The 22,009-nt window shown below is 37.9% G+C and overlaps 1 protein-coding gene, 1 non-coding gene and 1 pseudogene across 7 annotated transcripts in view; 1 reads left to right on the top strand and 2 right to left on the bottom strand.

Annotated features, from left to right (window-relative positions):
- The window catches only part of CCDC171 (coiled-coil domain containing 171), a 459,446-nt gene that overhangs the window by 278,645 nt on the left and 158,792 nt on the right, over nt 1–22,009 (bottom strand). For all 6 annotated transcript variants that reach the window (XM_074197551.1, XM_074197553.1, XM_074197549.1 and 3 more), the window contains one exon: nt 3,186–3,288. In XM_074197551.1, the coding sequence (XP_074053652.1) occupies nt 3,186–3,288 (103 nt within the window). The remainder of the gene's footprint in view (nt 1–3,185; nt 3,289–22,009) is intronic.
- On the bottom strand, nt 9,109–9,216 carry LOC141496746 (U6 spliceosomal RNA). The gene has a single exon (XR_012471144.1). It is a non-coding gene; the product is annotated as a U6 spliceosomal RNA (small nuclear RNA).
- LOC141495803 (RNA-binding protein 38 pseudogene) lies at nt 18,268–19,267 on the top strand (annotated as a pseudogene).

The following is a 22,009-nucleotide window of genomic DNA, read 5'->3' as shown; positions in this document are numbered from 1 at the left end:
ACCTATGCTATGGTAGAGCCCTCCAAGTTCATATTGGTCTGAGTAGTCAGTTATGAACACTGTGCATGACCCCAACATAGTAACATACATGATGACCAACATTTTGGTACCCAAAATGAGGGTAAGTGAGGGGGAATATGGATTCTGAACAAAGAAAAATTTGGGGAAATTGAGACCTTTTTCCATGAATTAAAAAGTAAGCCAATCTGACCACACGATAGCCTATGCTGAGTAGAATAATAATAATAATAATAAAAGTTGATTTATTCAGATCATAGTAGACTTATTTATTTAGAAATCTCAATGTGTTATGTAAATCTTAGCTATTATTCTGCTACTCTACTTGGGAAATAAAAGTTTAAATTAGAGTCATGGCAATGGGACTGAAAAGGAAAGGCAGATCAGAGAGTACAAGAAGTGACAGAATTCACAAGTGATTGGATTGGAAATGCAGGATAGAAACGATGGCTTCTAGATTACCAGACAAGTGACTGGGATTTTGATGCCATGGAAATAGAAGTAATTGGTGGTTGTGGGGGGGAAAGAGTTGTGTCTTTGGACATGGTGAGTTTAAAATACCACGAAAATGTCCCATGGGGAGTTGTAAAAATCTGGAGATAAATTTCCCATTCCTTTGGAAGTAATAGCTAAACTGGGAGTAATAGAGTAGTAAATGAAGTATATGGCCAAAGAAAAAGCAAACCACACTGGACATCCAGCTTCAGAAAGAACCCTGCAGGGCCTAGACAACTATCTCTGACTTATTCTAGAAGCATATACTTGGATGAATTACAACCAGGCTCTTCTAACCCTGGTCCTCCTTTGTCACCATACAAATTCTCTTAATCCTTCCATATAAGGAGAAAAGGAATAGAAGGTCATGGTTTTATTAATCTTAAGAATTCTGGTAATCTCTATAATCCAGCAGTCCCTCACAAAGTAAGACAAAAAGAATATAAGAATTCTGAGGCAGCACAGGAGTACCACAGTACAAGTTGGGAGGGAAAATTTAATTTTAATGTTAAAGGTCTAATTCATTGTTTGCCCTTCAGAACACCTCTCTTCATAACCTTTTTAATAAAAAGAAATATGTACCCTCAAAATGTTTTATATTAAAATATAATTTATGGAAACTAAATATTAACAATAAACTACTTTAGATGAAAGAAGTCTTTAAAAAAATCAAGTAATGAAGATGACTTCAATAAACTGGTTGAATCACCAACCTTATTTGCATTACAAGTAATTTTGGGAATAAGCAATATTTTTTTAAATGCTAAAACTCTTTTCTAACCAAAATGGAGAAGTTTTAAAATAACAAATTATAATAAAAATCAAAAACTTTTAAAAAGATAGCATTAAAAGGAAGAGCCTAGAAAACCCTTTTTATTTAATAGAGAGTATAGCCTCATCCCTTAATTTATAAAGTGATAATTCATAACTTGCTTAATAATCAATTAATCTTAAAAATTAAAAAAAATGCCACATGATTAGTGGCACTTCTAACTCAATTACAAAAGCCTATTTAAACTATCTCTATACATTACTAATGAGTCAGAAGAAATGCTAAACTGCTACTGCAACAATTTCTAAAATTATATCATTACTGTATTAAAATGACACATCAGAAAATTCCAATTGCTATTAACTGTACATTCTACAATTTCTTTTACATTATTATTATTATTATTATTATTATATCATTTGCATTAATCTTTGCTTCTTACACAATATTACCCTATGAATCACTGGTATTTCTTGGAAACCTAAATATAAGAAAAATATATAGAGTGTTTCAATTAATTCACAATTTAAAATGTAAAAGTAAAGAAAGGAGACAAGATAAAACAGTATTAAATATACTATAGGATCATTATGAAAGGAATTTTCAGAGTCGAATGAAGGCCAAATAAACAATGTGATTTTAACTTAACCATTGTAGTTTTGGGGGTTTTTTTGCAAAGCAATGGGGTTAAGCGGCTTGCCCAAGGCCACACAGCTAGGTAATTATTAAGTGTCTTAGGCCAGATTTGAACTCAGGTACTCCTGCACCACCTAGCTGCCCCCATTGTAGTTTTTAAACATTAAAAACAGGGGCAGCTAGGTAGTGCAGTGGATAGAGCACTGGCCCTGGAGTCAAGAGTACCTGAGTTCAAATCCGGCCTAAGACACTTAATAATTACCTAGCTGTGTGGCCTTGGGCAAGCCACTTAACCCCATTTGCCTTGCAAAAATAAAATCTAAAAAAAAAGAAACATAAAAACAAAGTTTTTTTTAATACCCAAAATGCTTAAATGAACTTATCTGCTGCTTTAACACTGCATTCATTCCATAGAAGGTAATTAATCCTTTAGCAATTTTTTCAAGTGTAAAAGATTTTCTTTTTAGTTTTTAACTGATTTGTCAAGAAATGCAACTAAATTTGAAGAAAAGTGAAATAATGTTGGGTTGCCAGAATAACAAAGAAAATAATTAAGATGAATAATTTAAAACTATAACATTGTAATAATAAAATTCACAATTCTTTAGGCACGAAGCTATAAAAGAGTAGACTGGTATTATAAATTTACTACTCATTCGATAAGATAATTATATTGATTTTTACATTTTCTTATATCTCTATTTGATAAGATTTTTATATTCCTATAGCTATTTAAATGGACTAATACAACTCAAAGTTCAATCATGTAAACTTACCTCGACAGCAGATGAATATAAATTCAGAAAATGGATATGACAATTGGCTAGAAAGCAACAGTAGAGAGCATGTACAGTGTTAAAGCCTATGTCCTACATAACCTTTTTGAATATGTGACCTTTAAGTTGTTGAAGGTTGCCTTGGAATTTGGCTCGGTTCAATCAAAACATCTGTTCCCCTTGCAGGTAGACTGTAAGGACTTTTTTCTCAGTTGGATCCTGAACACAGCGAGTAAGCCCTTTTCTGTCCAATCATATAGACCCCAGCACTTGTAAATCAAGTTCTGGGCTGACAACAGCAAGTCCACATCCCGTCACCCTTTCTCAGCCAGCTAGGCCAACTGACTGCTGTGAGAACTGCTCTTATCATGTCATCAAATCAAAGCATGTTGAGAAGAGGGACTACAAGAAGCATCTGCAGAATTCCCACAATGTAGGGACTTTGGAACATTGACAGATGCATCTGTCATCTTATACCTTCAACTCACCTGATGTCCGCTGGCCAGACCCAGCAAAGCTGTCTAAGAGCAACTCCAACTCTTTCATATTCTTTTCATTCATCTCTGTTAGACAGGCCTGGTGCTTCTTAGCCTTAATTGAAAAGGAAGAAAGGCTGAAAAACTTAACAAATAATTATTATTATATTATGAAAGATATATACTAAATATATCTATGGGACATTATAAGTAAGTTACCAAATAATGTATTAAATCAAATCTACTTTTAAAATATCTGTAACATAGCATACTAAATTTTCTTTAAGACTCGGAATTCATTTCATGATCATTATGCCAGGAAATTGGTAGCTTACAAATATTTTTTTAATTGTCAGCATTTAGAGATTCCATTTAATGTTTTCTAATTTTAAATCTTAACTTGTCATTTTTGTATTGGATAACAGATTTTATTTTAATAATGCAAAGGTAAGTAAAGTAAATAGTTTTCTAATAAAATAACTGTCTTTAATCACAACTAGTTTTAAGTACATGTGGCCATCTGGAAAGATAATTTTTACATCTATATTTTAATATATTTCATTTAGCTATTCATCTAACATTATATCCTATTATAAATTATGAAGAAGCAAGAATTTCATCTATTGTGACTTTTCTTGCCTAAAATATCTTCACTCCTCCCAGAAAAAATTTACCTCCAACAACTCCCCAACAGCCTTGAACTATTATTATTACCTATACAGAAGTTGTCTTCTTTACCATTAGACATGCAGCTCCAAAGCTATTCTTCTTTATCTCTAAGCTAATATATATTTATTTCCTGCTTCCTTAAAACATGCATTCTTAAACTTGACTTCTTATTTGATGCATACTACTGCCCAAGAGTTACTACCTTTCTCAACTAGGTTACAGAAACTCAAATGTGCTTTTGAAAGTCAAAGAATCAGGTACTTTATTAACAATGATCTGGGACCAAATAAATACCTTCTTTTAACTATCTTTAAAGTGATAGTAAATTCTTAATGGTTTTCTTTTTCCATCATTTAGACTAAAGTTTATTCTTAACTGTACTTCTTACTATAACTGTGCACATGTCCAGTGCTATCCTGCTAGAGTAAAGATCTTGACTGGTCTGCGGAGTTTGCTTTTTATTGTCCCGACTAATTAGCATCATGCACAATCATGAACATAATAAATTTGTTATTGATGTAGATGATAGTAAAAATACACATAAAGAATTAGAAGGTTAAAGAAAAAATTGAAAGCTTTGGAGGAGATTGATTTGACTTAGCTCTGCTATTTATTTGCCATATTTTTAAACTTAATATTTATTCTCATTTTGTACAAATAATGTTTTTTATGAATTAATAAAATATTCTTAAGAATAAATGAAATACCCCCTCCCTCCCATAAATATAGACTCACTTGAGCGATAAAGTAAAGGGGAGAGGAAAAAAAATTAAAATAAAAAAAATAATAGTAATAATTGTAGGCAAGGCCAGGTGGCACAATGGACGGAGCACCAGCCCTAGAGCCATGAGCACCCGAGCCCACATCGAGCCTCGTACACCAAACAATCACCCAGCTGTGCGACATGCAAGCCACCCGAACACCACTGCCCTGCAAAAACCAAAAGAAAAAAGAAAAAAAAAGACCCAAAATAAAATAAAATAGTAATAATAGTAGGGGTGGCTGGGTGCTGGACAGAGCATTGGCCCTTGAGCCAGGAGCACCCGGGTCCAAATCTGGCCTCAGACACCCAACGATCACCCCGATATGCGGCCCCAGGCAGGCCACCCAGCCCCATTTGCCCTGCACCCCCCCCCCAAATAATAATAATAAAAAGCATACTTGAGTCTTTGTTCCAACACCAACAACTCTGTTGCGGGTGGATCACATTCTTTATGGTAAGTCAATCGCAAAAGTTTCTTCCATATTTTTCCACCATTGCCATTGCGGATCGCAACTCCCTCCTTTTGTATTTCTCCACTACCATGTACTATATTTTCTCTCTCCTTTCACTCTGACTCTGCTGTAGGGTAGCTGGCACAGCAGACAGATCCCTGGCCCTGGGGCCAAGAGGCCCCGAGCCCCCATACCACCCCCTTAGGCCCAGAATCCACCTGGCCCTGTGGTTCTGGGCAGGCCTTCCAATCCCAGCCCCTTGCAAGAAGTAAAAAAGAAAATGTGATATATCTGACCACTCTCCCCGATGGTCCATCCTCTCCACCATTACTCACATCACCCCCCTTCCCCCTGTCCCACCCTTCTTACTCCAGATGTCTATACCCCATTGAGTATATATATATATATATATATATATATATATATATATATATATGCTGTTTCCTCTCCTAACCACCTCTGATGAGAATGAAGATTCCCTCATTCCCCCTTGCCTTTTCCCCTTCCATATCATTGCAATAGTTCATTGTAATAAAAATAAATGCAAAATTATTATATGAAATATGAAATATCTTGGCCTATTCCTCCTCTCTTTTTTCTTTCTCCCATTACATTTCCCTTTTTTTCTATTGACTCCATTTTTACACCATATTTTATCTTCAAATTCAGCTTTCTCCTGTGCTTCAACTATAAAAGCTCCTTCTACCTGCTCTATTAACTGAGAAGGTTCATATGAGCATTTTCAGTGTCATTTTTCTATGCAGGAATACATGCAGTTCATCATCAAGTCCCTTATATTTTCCCCCTCTCCTCCAATCTCCATGCTTCACCTGAGTCCTGTATCTGAAGATCAAACCTTCTGTTCAGCTCTGGCCATTCCAAAAGGAACATTTGAAATTATCCTGGTTCATTGAAAGTCCAACTTTTTCCCCGCAAAAGGACATTCAGCCTTGCTGGGTAGTTCATTCTTGGCTGCATTCTAAGCTCTTTTGCCTTCCGGTATATTGTATTCCAAGCCCTATGAGCTTCCAATGTAGTTGCTGCTAAGTCCTGTGTGATCCTGACTGCAGCTCCACGATATTTGAACTGTGTCCTTCTGGCTGCTTGTAATATTTTCTCTTTGACTTGGGAGTTCTGGAACTTGGCTATAATATTCCTAGGGTTTGGTTTTTTGGGATCTCTTTCTTGGAGGGATTGGTGGATTCTCTCCATTTCTATTTTGCCCTCTGCTTCTAGAATATCAGGGCAATTTTCCTGTAGTAATTCTTTGAAAATGATGTCAAGGCTCTTTTCCTGGTCATGACTTTCAGGTATTCCAATAATTTTTAAATTATCTTTCCTAAGTCTGTTTTCCATATCAGTTGTTTTTCAATGAGATATTTCACATTTTCTTCTAATTTTTCATTTTTTTGGTTTTGAAGTATTGATTCCTGATTTCTGGCAAATTCATCAATCTCCCTGAATTCTATTCTTTGTCTGAAGGATTTGTTCTCCTCAGAGAATTTTCTTATTTCTTTTTCCATCTGGCCAATTTTGCTTTTTAAAGCATTCTTCTCCTCAATAACTTTTTGAACTGTTTTGTCCATTTGTCTTAAGCTGGTTTTTAGCATGCTATTTTCCTTCAGTATTTTTTTTGGATTTCCTTGAGCAAGCTGCTGACTTCATTTTCATGTTTTTCCTGCATCTCTCTCATTTCTTTTCCCAGTTTTTCTTCTAACTCCCTCATTTGATTTTCAAAGTCTTTTTTGAGCTCTGTCATAGCCTGAGCCCAATTTCTGTTTTTCTTGGAACCTTGAGATGCAAGGAGCTTGTGCTTCCTCATCTTCAGACTGAGTATTCTAATCCTTCTTGGGCTCATATGCAAAATATTTCTCAGTGATGTTCCTCTTGTTTCTCTGCTTGCTCATTTTCCTAGCCTGAGCCTGGTTTTGAGGTGCTTCCTGAGCTTTTGGGACACTCCCAGCATGTGAGGCTCTGTCCTCCCTCCTGGTCTGTGAATGACCATATGCGTCCCCCTCTGCCACAGGGCTGAGGTGGGGGGGGGGGGGCCCTGCTATTCTACTGGAGGGCCTAGACTGCGATCAGGATCTGAATGTGGTCAGAACCCCAGAGTCCTGTTCCAGGGACAGAGGACAGAGCTAGGCAGTCTCTCTCTTCACTCCCCTCCCTAGGTTCAATGGGCTCATGCCCTGGGGGCTCCTGCTTACCAGCTCCGCCTTCTTCTGCTTCCTGGAACTTGGCTGTGCTGGCCATGCTGCTCTCTGTGTGCCCTGAGGGCTGTGCTTCATGTGCTCCCTCTGGCAGTGGTCCCCTGCTGTTCCCCCAGGTTGTGCCCGATGCTCCCAGGGGTGTAGGTCAGGAAACTCCTCTGCTGTGAGCAGCGGCTCCCAGCGCCCTGGGGCTGCCTCCAGGAGGCTGAAGTTCTTTCCCTCTGGCGGGCCACCCCTCCGACCCCAGGGAGCAGAGCCTTTCTGCTCTTTTCCATGTAACCTTGAGTAGAACTGCTTCAATCCATTCTTGTTGCCATCTTGGTTCCTTGCCATATATTTTTAAGAAAATTACCCAACTTTACTGCCATTCTCATTTTCACACTCATACAACTAGAATACTCACTTCACCCAGGTATTCATATAGTATGAGTTTAATCAAAAGGGATAGAGATTTCATTAATATAGGAACTTCCCACATAAGGCAACTCATTATAGCAATGCAGGACACCATTTCTTCATCTTACTCTTAAGAGAGCTGAATATGACTATTCCAAAAAAGTTTGGAAACTACTAATTTCATGGTATAATGATCATCAAATACACTGTAAGGTCAGATGACTTAACTAGTGTCACAAAGTCACAATATCAGAGGTGGAAAATAATCCTAGTCTTTCTGAATTTGAGCCAGGCTTTCTAACCACTATGACATGCTGACTCTTTAATCACAAAAATATGTTAAACCAACTTATATGGAAAACACTAGCTTCATATTTTATAAAATATCAATAATCAATACAGGGCATCATTGTTAAAATAGTTTGTATATAACAACATACTTCATAGTTCAGCTAAAGATTTAAATATTAAATTTTTCTTACATGAACATTATATAATGATTAACTTGTTTTCTATTTTACAACTAGGAAATCTAGTACATAAAACCAGAAGCCCACCCAAAGTCACAAAGAAAAAATTAAGTAGTGAAGTAAATGCTCTAGAGCACACACCAAGTGTCTATTAAACTTCCTTACTGGGAAAAGAAACTAGAGAGAAGTCATAAAATGAAAAGTTGAAGACCAAAAGTAACAGATACCTTCTGTTCACTTCCAAAGTTAAGACTGTTGATCTAACAATATCATATAGAGTGAAGAGAAATATATTCTCCAAACATGGAAGCACACTTTTAATAAAATCTATATGTAACTATTAACAATCTTCTCACAACAAAAAAAAATCTTTTTGGAATGCAATCTAGATATATGTAAGAAATATCAGATGACTGACTAGTAAGAAAGTTTATATAGGACAATGATTTTAAGTGTGTTATCAAAATAGAAGCCAAGGTAAACTTACAGATATCCATTTTGTTATGTTGTTTTTAAATAAGAAATTTCTTCTTTTTTTAAGAAAGATTTTATTTACACATTACTAAGATATTCTTGTTTAAGAATAAACATAATGTGAGGCAGTTAGGTGGCGCAGTGAATAGAGCACCAGCCTTGGAGTCAGGAGTGCCTGAGTTCAAATCCTGCCTCAGACACTTAATAATTACCTAGCTGTGTGGCCTTGGGCAAGCCACTTAACCCCATTGCCTTGAAAAAGAAAATCTAAAAAAAAAAAAAAAGAATAAACATAATAGGGGCGGCTAGGTGGCACAGTGCATAAATCACCAGCCCTGGAGTCAGGAGTACCTGAGTTCAAATCCGGTCTCAGACACTTAATAATAACCTAGCTATGTGGCCTTGGGCAAGCCACTTAACCCCATTTGCCTTACAAAAAAAGAAGAAACAAAATACTGACTCCACCAGAAAAATTATAAAACCTCATGAGAAATAAAGTAAAAAAATATGTAACACTTCACGAATTTTGCATGTCATCCTTGAGCAGGGACCATGCTAATCTTTTCTGTATCATTCCAATTTTAGTATATGTGCTACCGAAGCAAACACAAGAAATTTCTTCTTCTTAATCCTATCATGAGAACTACATGAGGAGATTGACCACATTTTTCAATATTGGGTTTTGCTGAAATTGTTGAATTACTGCTGAGTTGTTGTTCAGTCTGGTCTGACTTTTTAACCCTATTTGGGTATTTCTTGGCAAAGATACTGGAGTGGTCCGCCATTTCCTTTTCCAGTCCATTTGATAGATGAGGAAACTGAGGCAAGCAGGGCTAAGAGATTTACATGGGATCAGAGGTCAAATTTGAATTCAGAAAAATGAATTTTCCTAATTCTGGGTCTGACACTCTATCCTCATTATTACCTCCTTGCCCTGCTGAATTTTAAGATTTTACAAATAAATTTTTGTCACTATGATTTGCCAGTAATATTTTGATTTTCCAGCACCTTATTCAGTGTTTTCAAAGCTAGGTTCCATCTTATATAAGTATTCTTTTTTAATTCCATAGAATCTATATGGAGATTATATAATGTCTCTACTGGAGACATCTGTGCCTTAGGGATCAGAGTTGTTTATATCCTCCTTTGAATCCCCAGAGCTCAGCACACAACTAACTGTGCTTAATAAATGCCTGTTGATGGGCTGACCAAGTTCTGTCCCCACATCACAATGAATCAAGATAACCCACAAATATGTGTAGAGTATCTACAATTGTTACACATACTTCTGAAAAATCAATTTTTGAATAATCAAACTTGGAGACACTGGGTTTTAAACAATAAATAATCATCCCACAAAACTTCAAACAGAGCCAAATAAAGGGAGCAATTAAGGAGGGAGGTTCCTTATTCATTCAGATAAGGACTGAACTCCATGAATGAATATGAATTTATTAATCATTGACTAGGTGCAAATTATTGAACTGTTCTCAGGATATAAATACAAAAGCAAAGATAGTGCCTGTTCTAAAAGTATTTATATTTTAGGGAGAGTCAACAAATATAGAGATACAATGAACAAATAGAATCACTGGTGAGGTACATTACAAGGAGCATGAATGGGGTCACTGGGGAGAAGACTGAAAAATCTCTGACAAATCTCATGGAAGAGTAATAGAAATGCTGATGTCATCCTAGTTCTAGAATTGGTGGTAGGGTAAGGGAGGGGAGGGATCCCTTCAAAACCTCAACTTTGAGATTCCATAAAATACCAGTTAATGCTCCAAGATTGCAATAGTTTTGTGTGGGTGCTAATCATCAAATACTACAAATACTCAAATTTATTCACTGTACTATTACTTTCTACTGGGGAGACTAAATGAAGAATAGGATGAGTAGCATTGATATATAAATATAAATATATGTTTGTATATGGAGAGTTTCATAGTTTAACTCTATTTCATGAAACCTTTCTTTAGCCATAGTAAGATTCCAATAAAATATGTTCAAACTAGGTGGTTTTTCAAATGTTGAATCAAAATTCACTGATAGACTATAGTGGATTACAAAACAATCTTATTTTTGCATTACTGACACGTAATGTAGTGTTTAAATGAATTTTTATGGATTTGAATTGTTTACTAAGCTGTTTTACCCATATTATTTCAAGGATTTATGATTTCATCAATATGGATAAAACCTTGTTCAACTTTGTGGAATATTTGAGAGTTTCTAAAGGCAAAAAAGAGGTATTGCCTGGTAGCCAAGATCTGATCAGGCTCCAAACAACCAGACTGATCTTCAGACAAAAGGCCACTAATTCATCACCAGGTCAATTCTTCAAGACTTAGGGTCTACTAAAATATCTTTTAAGAAGCCAAAATAGCTCATTCTTTAGGGGCAGAGCCAAGAATCAGAAAAAGCAGTATCTCCATAAGTTCTCCACAGACCATTCCAAATACCTTTAAATAAAAAACTCTAATGAAATTATAGAGTGGCAGAAACCACAAAAAAGACTGAGTGAAACAAATTTCCAGCCCAAGACAACTTGGAAAATCAGCAGGAAAGGTCTGGGGTTACAAAGAGCCACAGAGCAAACCGGCTCAAGTCATCCAGGCAGCCAACCGGGCACCTGGGTCCATGGGAACAATGGTGGTTTCCAGACCTCTCAGTCCACAAATTGCCAACACCAATCATGAAGGTGAAAAGGAAAACTCTGCCGCACCAGGGTGAGAGCAGAACCTAGTCTAATGCAGTTCCTCAGCACAGATCCAGCCCCTAGGGACCAGAAGAAGGCCTATGGAGTCACCTGGCAGGGAGCTACTCAGCTGCTGCTTCCAGAGTGTTTGGTAAGGGAGTCAGTGGAGATTGCACAGATCTTTTTAGTATCCCTGGAGTAGGACTCTGTTGCTTTGTCCATACTCAGATCCGGGTCTCAATCTGGAGTCCCAGTCTCAGAAGGATCATAAGCACAATAGGGCTTATTGCCTGCAGCAGAGCAGGGACTCTCTTCACAGTTCCACCATAGAAAGGAGTGCTTGTGGTCATCCACAGACCAAAGAACAGGTCAGCAAAGCATTAATAGCTTCTTTGGGGAGAAGGGGTTTGTAATGCAATGGGGTTAAGTGACTTTCCCAGGGTCACATAGCTAGTTATTATTAAATGTCTGAGGCCAGATTTGAACTAAGATCCTCCTGAGTCCAGAGCCACTGCTCTATCCATTGAGCCATCTAGCTGTCCCCATAGCCTCTTATAAGATCTTGGAGGAATTGATAACTTGAAGGTCACTGAGAGGGGTGTCTCTGAAAAGTGGCTGTAAAAACCCTCAAAAGCTTGGGACGGTACGTTTTCCACCGTCAAAGCAGATCCCCACCTTAACAAAGAGATAAAATCAAGTCATATAGCAAACAAGAAAAGAAGAAAAAATCCAACCATAGACAATTATTTTGGTCTTATGGAAGATCAAAATACACACTCAGAAGATGACAAAGTCAAAGCTTCAGTATCCAAAGCCTCCAAGAAAAATATGAATTGGTCTCAGATATGGAAGAGTTCAAAAAAGATTTTGGAAATCAAGTAAGGAAGGTAGAGGAAAAACTGTGAAGAAAAATGAGTGTGATGTGGGAAAATCAAAAAAAACCAAATTAGCAGTTTGATGAAAAAGATACAAAAAATCCTGAAAAAAAAACTTAAAAAACAGTTTGGGTGAAATGGAAAAAGAAGTCCAAAAGATCAATGAGAAGAAGAATGCTTTAAAGCAGACTTGGCCAGATGGAAAAAGAAATAAAAAATTCTCTGAAGAAAATAATTATTTGAAAAAAGGTGAAAACTTTGTATGAAATCAAGAAGCAATAAAACTAAACCAAACAAATGAAAAAACAAAGAGAAAATGTGAAATATCTCATTGAAAAAAATTGACCTGAACAACAGATCCAGAAGAGATAATTTAAAAATTCTTGGACTACCTAAAAGTCATGACCAAAAGAAGCAACTATATGTAATTTTTCAGTAAATTATCCAAGAAAACTGATATCCTAGAAGGAGAGGGTAAAATAGAAATTGACCAACTTCTGGCTAAGATGGTGGAGAAAAGACAAGTACAGTTCTAAAGTCTCCTGATCTTTCCCCATCTATCATATGAAACAAACCTCTTAGCAGAAATCCGATCCACAAAACCCAGAAAGAAAAGCCAGGAGAAAGAACATATACCTCAGGATCTGTCTTCTGCAGCTTTGGATGAGTTCAGGCAAGTGAGTCCAGGGGCAGAGAGCAAATCAGGCCGAGATCAGCCAGATTAGTGGCTGAATTGGAGGTGGGGAGTCTGAGGGCCTGAGAGATGGATCTGCTGGATCAGCGGTGGGGCTAGACCAGGGGGCTTCAGTCAACTAGGGAGCAGAGGCACTGGTGTTGGTGCTGACCCTCTGTAGTTTGCCGACAGGGCTGGGGGGAGAGTCCCACTACAGGAGAGCTTCTGACACCATCCCTGGGCTCCTTGGGTCTGAGGAACTCTGAGTCAACGCCTCTATTGCAGCTGAGAGCCCTTCCCAGAACAAACAATTGCAGACTACTTCTGCCTCAGGCACAGGTGTGTGAGCAGAAGAAACAGCCCAGATGACAATAGGGAGAGGAGTAAACTCACCCCAGGGTAAAGCCCACCATTGATTGAAGGCAAAAGGATTCAATAGCTCCAACCTCTCCCTTCAAGCTAAGGGAGAAGGCCTCAATCAAGGTCACAGATATGCCAGAGAAAGCAACCACCACCACCACCTCCTACTGGCCAGCCAGAGCGACTGCACTCAGTGAGTAAAGCCTCTGGGGATCCCAACACCAAACCCCTGTGAACCAGCCCCTCCCCAACTCAAGGTCTCAGCAAAATAAAGAAGGGTCAGCAGAAAGGTGGATCCATAGAAAAATTCTTGGAAGGAAAAGACCCTAACTCAGAGAGACCTAGAACCTTTGAGGAGAATATGATCTGCTCCAGTACAGAAAGACTCCCTTGAAGAAATAAGGAAGGAGGGGGTGGGCTAGGTGGTACAGTGGATAAAGCACCAGCCCTGGAGTCAGGAGTCCCTGTCAAATCCGGCCTCAGACATTTTATAATTACCTAGCTGTGTGGCCTTGGGCAAGCCACTTAACCCCATTGCCTTGCAAAAAAAGAAAGAAAGAAAGAAAGAAAGAAAGAAAGAAAGAAAGAAAGAAAGAAAGAAAGAAAGAAAGAAAGAAAGAAAGGAAGGAAGGAAGGAAGGAAGGAAGGAAGGAAGGAAGGAAGGAAGGAAGGAAGGAAGGAAGGAAGGAAGGAAGGAAGAAAGGAAGAAAGAAAGAAAGAAAAGAAAGAAAGAAAGAAAGAAAGAAAGAAAGAAAGAAAGAAAGAAAGAAAGAAAGAAAGAAGGAGTTTAAAAATCAATTGGAAAATTTGGCAAAAGAAACCCAAGAGAAGATTAATACCTTGCAACAAGAAAACAAATCCTTAGAAAACACAATTGGACAAATACAAAATGAGAATAAATCTCTCAGATCCTCAATTGGGCAAATGCAAAAAGAAAATAATTCTCTCAAAACCTCAACTGATCAAATGGAAAGCTCTTTCAAAAGTAGAATTGACCAACTGGAAAAGGAAGTGCAAAAAGGTTAATGAAGAAAATTCCTCCCTAAAAAAAAAGAATGGAGTCTGCAGAAACTAATGACTTCATGAGGCAGCAAGAGCCTGTCAAACAAAATCAAAAAATAGAAAAAAATAGAAGAAAATGTAAAATACCTCATCAACAAAACCACTGACCTCAAGAATAAGTCAAGAAGGGGAAACCTGAAAATTATTGGACTTCCTGAAAAAAAAAAAGCCTGGACTTAATATTACAGGATCTAGTGATGGAAAATTGCCCTCATATCATGGAACCAGAGGGCAAAGTAGTTATTGAAAAAATACATCAATACTCTCCAGAAAAAGATTCTAAAATGAAAACACCAAGGAATGTTGTGGCCAAATTCCAGAACTATCAGATAAAAGAGAAAATCCTGCAAGCAGCCAGAAAGAAACAATTTAAATATCAAGGAGCCACAGTAAGGATCACACAGGACCTGGCGGCATCAACATTAAGGTATCAAAGGGCCTGGAATGAGATATTTCGAAGAGCAAGGGAGCTTAGAATACAACCAAGAATCCACTATCCCACAAAGCTGAGCCTTCTCTTCCAGGGGAAAAAGATGGACATTTAATGAAATGGAAGAATCCCAAAAATACCTGACATAAAGACCAGAGCTAAATAGAAAATTTGGACATCAAACACATGAAAAGGTTAAAAAAGGGGGGGGGCAGTAAAAGTAAAACAAACTGCTGTCCAACAAGTTAAAACTGGCTATATCCTAGCATGGGGAAAAAGATTCTCATAAATCTTGAAAATTGTAACTCTAACAGAGAGAATAAACCTAGCCAGAAGTGATGGACATTCATGACCTATCCATGAGACTGCTATCCAGTGAGATATAACTGACTTTAGCCCCACTTGGGAGAGATTTTAATAACTCAAGAATTTTAATTCAGGGGCAGCTAGGTGGCACAGTGGATAGAGCACCGGCCCTGGAGTCAGGAGTACCCGAGTTCAAATGCAGACTCAGACACTTAATAATTACCTAGCTGTGTAAGCCACTTAACCCCATTGCCTTGCAAAAAAACAAAAAGAATTAGATAGAATGTACTTAGCTAGAATAGTGACAGATACTCAGAATTTTCTATGACTCAGAATGATTTTTAAAAACACTACTTCCTTAAAAAGGGGGACAGGAAGGAGAAGGGAGGAGAGAGGGGATTGAATGGGGTAAATCTCATTACATTAAGAGGCACAAAATACCTATGGTAATAGAGGGGAAGAAGGGAGGAAACGAGAAACACCTGAATCATCTTCTCATCAGACTTGGTTTAAAGTCAACTTACATACACTTGGTTAACTTAAAAAACATCTAACCTTTCAAGTATTAAAAAGGGAAAAGGGGAGTGGGGACAGAGAAGGGGGGGGGACTAACAAAAGGAAGGGAAGGGAAAAGGGAAAAAAGCGAAAGGGGAAAGAAAGGGGAGGGAGTGATATAGAAGGGCAAACACACTGAAGGGGGTGACATTCAGAAACAAAATACTGAGGAATACAGATAAAGGGGGATAAGGGGGAATAACAAACAGAGGGAAGATAGCATGGAGGGCAATAAAGAATTAGTAATCATAACTTTGAATGTGAATGGGATGAACCCTTAAAACGTATTCAAATAGCAGAGTGGATTAAAAACCAGAACCCTACAATATGATTTCCCTCTCAACACACTCAATTTGGATCAATGTACAACATGGAATCAAAATAAAGACTGACAGATTGCTTTCCATGGTGGGGAGGGGGGGAGGGAGGTAAGATTGGGAGAAAATTTGTAAAACTCAAATAAAATCTTTAATAAAAAAAATCTAGTTGCAAAAAAAAATAGAAATTGAAAGAAATGACCAATCACTTCCTAAAAGAGATCTCAAAGTAAAAATTCTCAGGAATATTACAGCCAAATTCCAGAACTCCCAAGTCAAGAAGAAAATTTTACAAGCAGCCATAAAGAAACAATTCAAATATCATGGAGCTATGGTCAGGATAACACAAGATATAGCAGCTTCCACATTAAGGACTCATAGGGTTTGGAGTATGATATTCCAGAAAGAAAAAACAGTTTGAATTACAGCCAAGAATCAACTACCCAGCTAAACTGAACATCCTCTTTCAAACAAAAAGATGGACAAGTGAAATAGTGGACTTTCAAAGTTTCCAGATGAAACAATCAGAGCTGAATAGAAAGTCTGATCTTCAAATACAGGACTCAGGTGCAGCATAGAAAGGGTGGAGGGAAGGGATTTAAATCATGTTGAACTGCTTGTATTATTGCAAAGGAAGATGATACAGATAACTCACATGAACCTTCTCATTTATTAGGGCAGTTAGAAGGAACATATATATAGACAAGGAACAGGAGGGAGTTGAATTAAAAAGATGGAGTTAATGGGAGAGAAAGGGAAAAGAGAGAAAGAATGGGATAAGTTATTTCACATAAAAGAGGCAAAAAAAAGCTTTAGCAGTAAAGTGAAAGGGGGAGGTGTGAAGAGTGGGTGAGTCTTACTTTCATTAGAAGTCGCTCAGAGAGAGAATAACTTACACACTCAATTGGGAACAGAAATCTATCTTACCCTAAAGGAAGAAAGGAGAGGAAAGGGAAGAGAGAATAGGAACAAGGGGTGTGGAGAGGGGTGTAGGTGATAGAAGAAAAGAAAGATCATGGGAGAGGTTAATGAAATACAACACAATTTTGAAGAGGGACAGGGTGAAAGGAGAGAATAAATGGGAGTGGAGGGAATAGGATGCGAGGAAATATATCTAGCAATAGCAACTGTGGGAAAAAATACTGAAGTAACTTCTCTGATGGTAAACTTCTGATGGCAACTTCTCTTATGATAAAGAATGCTATCCATGTGATGGTATCTGAATGACTGGTATCTGATGACTGAAACATATCTTTTTCTCACTTAATTTTTCTTGAGATTTCTTTTTCATTGTGTGGGGGGGCAGGGTTGTCATGTTTACTTTTACAACATAACTTTTGTAGTAATGGCTTTCATTGCTATACATTTTTAAACTACATCAAGTAACTTACTTTTTCAAGGGAAGAGTGGGTTGGGAAGAATGGAGAGAATTTGGAACTCAAAGTTTTGGAAGCAAAGTAGAAATTTGCTTTTATATGTAGCAGAGGTAAAAAATTTTTAAATAAAATTAATTTTAAAAAGAAGAAGCCAGAACAAAGCAACTGCATGAAATATGAAATCACTGGAGTAGGACTTTAGCAGACAGTTTAGCCACAGAGTGGTTCAAATAACAATAATGTTAACTGTTAAAGAGTCTCTCATTGGAGGCACTGGATATTTCATTACTATAGAAGCCCACTAAATAAATTCTGAAAAAAAAAAATCTAACAAAATGTTTAAAAGGTCACAGGCAAGGAAGCCCAGAAATTCAGAGGCAAAACATGGCAATGCCAAAGATAAGAGTTCCGACTTTATCTAAAAATTCAATTAAATTCCTAGATCAAAACTAACACTTCCCATTCAGGGCATATTGAACTTTAAGGAAGAAGAACATAACTGCTCTAAACAATCCATGGGCCATTGTCAGTTCCCTTAAACTCACTGAAGGATATTAAGTGTCTGTGTGTGTTATGTATGTATGTGTGTATTTATATACACATACTATTCACACACGACTTGATAATGCTTTTGTAAATACTAAGTTTTGGTAGAACTACCTAGGGTATAGCTTTTTAAGGTCTAGAAGGAACAACATTCTTGGTGCTAGAACTGAGTCATAAGGAATCAAGATGGGAGTCCGCGGGCGGCGCCGGTGCCGGGCTTCTCGCCTCCCGCATGCCCTGGACCCGGAGCCGAGGGCCGGACTTTGCGGCCTCTGGCGCGGGCCGGAGGGGCCGGAGGGGCCGGAGGGGCCGGAGGGGCCGGAGGGGCCGGAGGGGCCGGAGGGGCCGGAGGGGCGCTCCGGGCCACACGAGCGCGGCGTCCCGGGGCCGGGGCTGGGTCCGGCCGCTGCCCCGGCGCGGAGCTCCTCCAGCAGGCGCCGTGCTCACTGGGCGGCCGGCGCCATGCCCACCCTGCAGAAGGGCACCACCTTCACCAAGATCTTCGTCGGGGGCCTCCCCTCCCTGAGGGGGCTTCGGGGACATCGAGGAGGCTGTGGTCATCACGGACCGCCAGACGGGTCACAATGGCAGACCGGGCTGCAGCAGAGAGAGCTTGCAGAGACCCCAACCCCATCATAGTGGCCGGAAAGCAAACGTGAATTTGGCCTACCTGGGAGCCAAGCCAAGGAGCATTCACACTGGTTTTACAATTGGTGTTCAGCAGTTACACCCGGCTTTTATCCAGAGGTCTTATGGGCTCACCCCACACTATATTTACCCACAAGCGATTGTCCAGCCCAGTGTGGTGATTCCCACTCCTGTCCAGTCCATCGTCCCCCCTACATAGACTACACTCCAGCGAGCCAGGCCTATACCCAGTATACCACAGCTGCCTATGACCAGTATCCTTATGCCTCCTCTCCTGCCGCTAGTATAGGGCTACACCGGTGCTGTGCAAGCTCCCCTCGCCACTGCCAACCCTGCAGCTGCAACCACCACCTTTGTGCAGTATCAGCCTCCTCAGCTGCAGCCTGACCGAATGCAATGAGGAGACCCAAGGAAGGGCAGTCTGACCTCTGGAGGAAAAAATAAGATGCGCAAACCAGTGATGCTACAGAACAAAACCAAAACACAAAAAAACAGCAAAAAACAAAAACAAAAAACAATTCACCATAAAATAGACAAAAAAGCCCCAACAAAACACCAGAAAAACTTATTAGGTGCATATGAATACCTAAGCTATTTATATAGTATTAAGGGTAGGCAAAAACCCTTTCAATTCTTTACTATGCTCATGAAAAAAGAGAGAATTCTGCTTTTTTTTGTGATTTTTTTTTAATCAAGACAAGTAACATCTTGATGATGACCTATAAATGATGGAGAAATCTAACTGAAAAACTATTCAATTACTTGCACAATTTCGTGGCTTGCTTCCAACTTCCAACTTCCAACATCTCTCTTCCTTCCCATTCATTACTCCTCTCTTGTCAACTTGCAAGCCTACTCTTTACCATGAGTTTCAAAGAGATACTCGTCCAACCAGCGTAACAATCTTTTCTCCCCATCCCTTCCCCCCTTTCTGGTTGTACAAAAACTTTGTAATAATACTCAGATGCCTTACTGAAAAAAAAAAAAAACTATTTTTTGAATATTTATTGCGATTTTGATCGCATGAGCTGTGAATTGCAGACAGAAGGTTGGTAGTAAGTATCTGCCTCATTTAATTCTCATTTACTAAATTATTGTATGTAGGTAAGTTTATAAGAAAATGACTGAATTGCTTCAACATGCAAAAGGGAATATTGTCCTTGGAGAAAGTGAAATATTCCTACAGTCAACAATGCACTGTAATATTTTCTTATTTTAATTGTTACACTGTTCAGATCTCAAAATTTAACTATATTTTTTAAATTGGAAAAAAACACTACTTGCTCCTCCCTATCACCCCAGGAATACAAAACATATTATATACTTTAGAAACTCTTTTGTAATTGCTGCAACCTATGGAGAGAAAATGAAGACAGTATTTATGTAAAATAAAAGAAGTCTGTAGGATGGGAGCCAGAAGAACCAAGGGAAATGTTGTTAAACCTATCTGAACAAAAGGAAAAAGGACATTTTTTTGCCTGTGGTATGACAGCTGTCTAAATAAAGAAAATAGTCAATATAAGTTAAGTAGATTTTTACCAAGAAAGCAATAAACTGTTTAAGATTGTTAAGAATCAAGATGGATCAGAAAAATAAAATCATCTATTTTAAGCTCCTGCCAAAACAAGATAAAATGAAAATTCTTTCCCAAACTTTTAGTTCCAGCTTCATATTTATCTCATATTTAGAAGCATCATAATGTACTGAAAAAAATACTAAAGATACTGATTCTGAAGAACCAACTTTGAATCTTTGCTTTAACACTTAATAGTTTTATGACAAGAAGAAAATAATTTTCTTTGCATGTTTCTTAATGCTCCTATGAACTTTCTCATTTATAAGAGCTGTTAGAAGGAGCATATTTAGACAGGACATAGGAAGGAGTGGAATATAATGGTATAATATAGTAAAAAGATAGAGTCAATGGGTGATAAAGGAAAGTACTGGGAGGAAGGAAAAGGAGATGAAGAAGAAGCTAAGAAATTTCACATAAGAGTCAAGTAAAAGCTTTTTCAATGGAGTGGAAAGGGGGAAGGCAAGAGGGAATGAGTGAGCCTTCATTCTCATCAGAATTCAGAGAGGAAATAAGTGAAGGAATCTATCTTACCCTAGAGAAAAATGAGAAGGGATGGGATAAGGGGGAAGCGGGAGAGGGAAGGGAGGAATAGGTGATAGAAGAGAGGGAAGATCGAGGGAGAGGGTACTCAGATTCAACACACTTGTGGACAGGGTCAGGATGAAAGGAGAGAAAGAGAATAAAATAAATGAGAGTGGGGAGGAATAGAGTGGAGGTAACAACTAGTAATAAGAACTGTGGGAAAAATATTGAAGCAACTTCTCTGGTGGACTTATGATAAAGAAAGCAACTCACCCCAGAGGAAAGAGCCATTGAAATCTGACCACAGACTGAAATATGATTTTTTTTCCTCACTCTCTATTCTTGAGGTTTCTCATCTTCGGGGGGGGGGGGTATGTTTACTCTTATAACACATTCAATTTACATCAATGTATGGCATGAAAACAATGTAGAGCCTATCAGACAGCCTTCTGGGGGGGTGGGGAATTGTAGAATTCAGAGTCTTGCAAAAAATGATGGGTACATTTGTTTCTTTATACATAATACTGAACTGCTTATCTATAGAACAGTTATTTTGAAGAAATCTCTTTGTAAACCTTAAAACACTACATTTAAAAAGAGAGTTTATTAAGATTTATTGACCAAGTTTCAGCTTATCCTTCTCATTGATCCTGTTTGGATCCCTGTTTTTAATCTTACCTATAACATATAATGTTAGAAAAAACAAAATCTAAAAAGCCTCTTTTTTCCCAATATATACACAAAATTTGCCACTTCTCCAAGCCAAATAACACTCTTACATTTCTAGGAAGAATTTGGATGTAATCTTTTCTGCCATGTTGAAACAATAACCAATTGAATTTGTTAATTTAAAAATTATACCTAAAACCTTTCCTCTGTCCATAATTTTCAAAGTTCAAAAACACATCCTTCTGAATATAATAATTACCTAAAGCTAAAATATTCCCAAGAAACCTAACCTTTACAACAATCAAATATACCAATCTGTTAAATATGTGCATTGTCTACAATGTAAAAAAATGGATAGATTCAACCATTTTTCAATAATAAGTTCTTTAGAGAGCAAAATACTCATTCTCAACAAACTCTCCTGGGGACTAGAATTCCCTTTTCAATATATAGGTTTTCCTGGAGCTGTAACTGTATATTACTGAGTAACAGAAAAATAAATCTCTGAAAATGATGAGCTGAAAAAGAATATTTCATCCAAGAAAGCACAAAGCAAGTGCTAATAACACTAATTTGAAAAAAGATAGCCCCCCCCCCCCCCCCCCCGCTTCAAAAGAAGTTAACAGAAAATCTTCAGCAAGTTTTGAAAAGACCCAACTGGATCAGCTAACTCTCTAGTGGTTTCTAACACATTTGATTTTCCAAGAAGGTTCAACTCATAATTCAATTTTATACTAAAGTTTATTAAATCATTATTAAATACATACATTTCAAATTAATAGTTTAAAG

This window comes from Macrotis lagotis, chromosome 8 (assembly GCF_037893015.1).
Source record: "Macrotis lagotis isolate mMagLag1 chromosome 8, bilby.v1.9.chrom.fasta, whole genome shotgun sequence".
NCBI classification, from domain to species: domain Eukaryota; kingdom Metazoa; phylum Chordata; class Mammalia; order Peramelemorphia; family Peramelidae; genus Macrotis; species Macrotis lagotis.
This window is presented reverse-complemented; position numbering and strand designations above follow the sequence as displayed.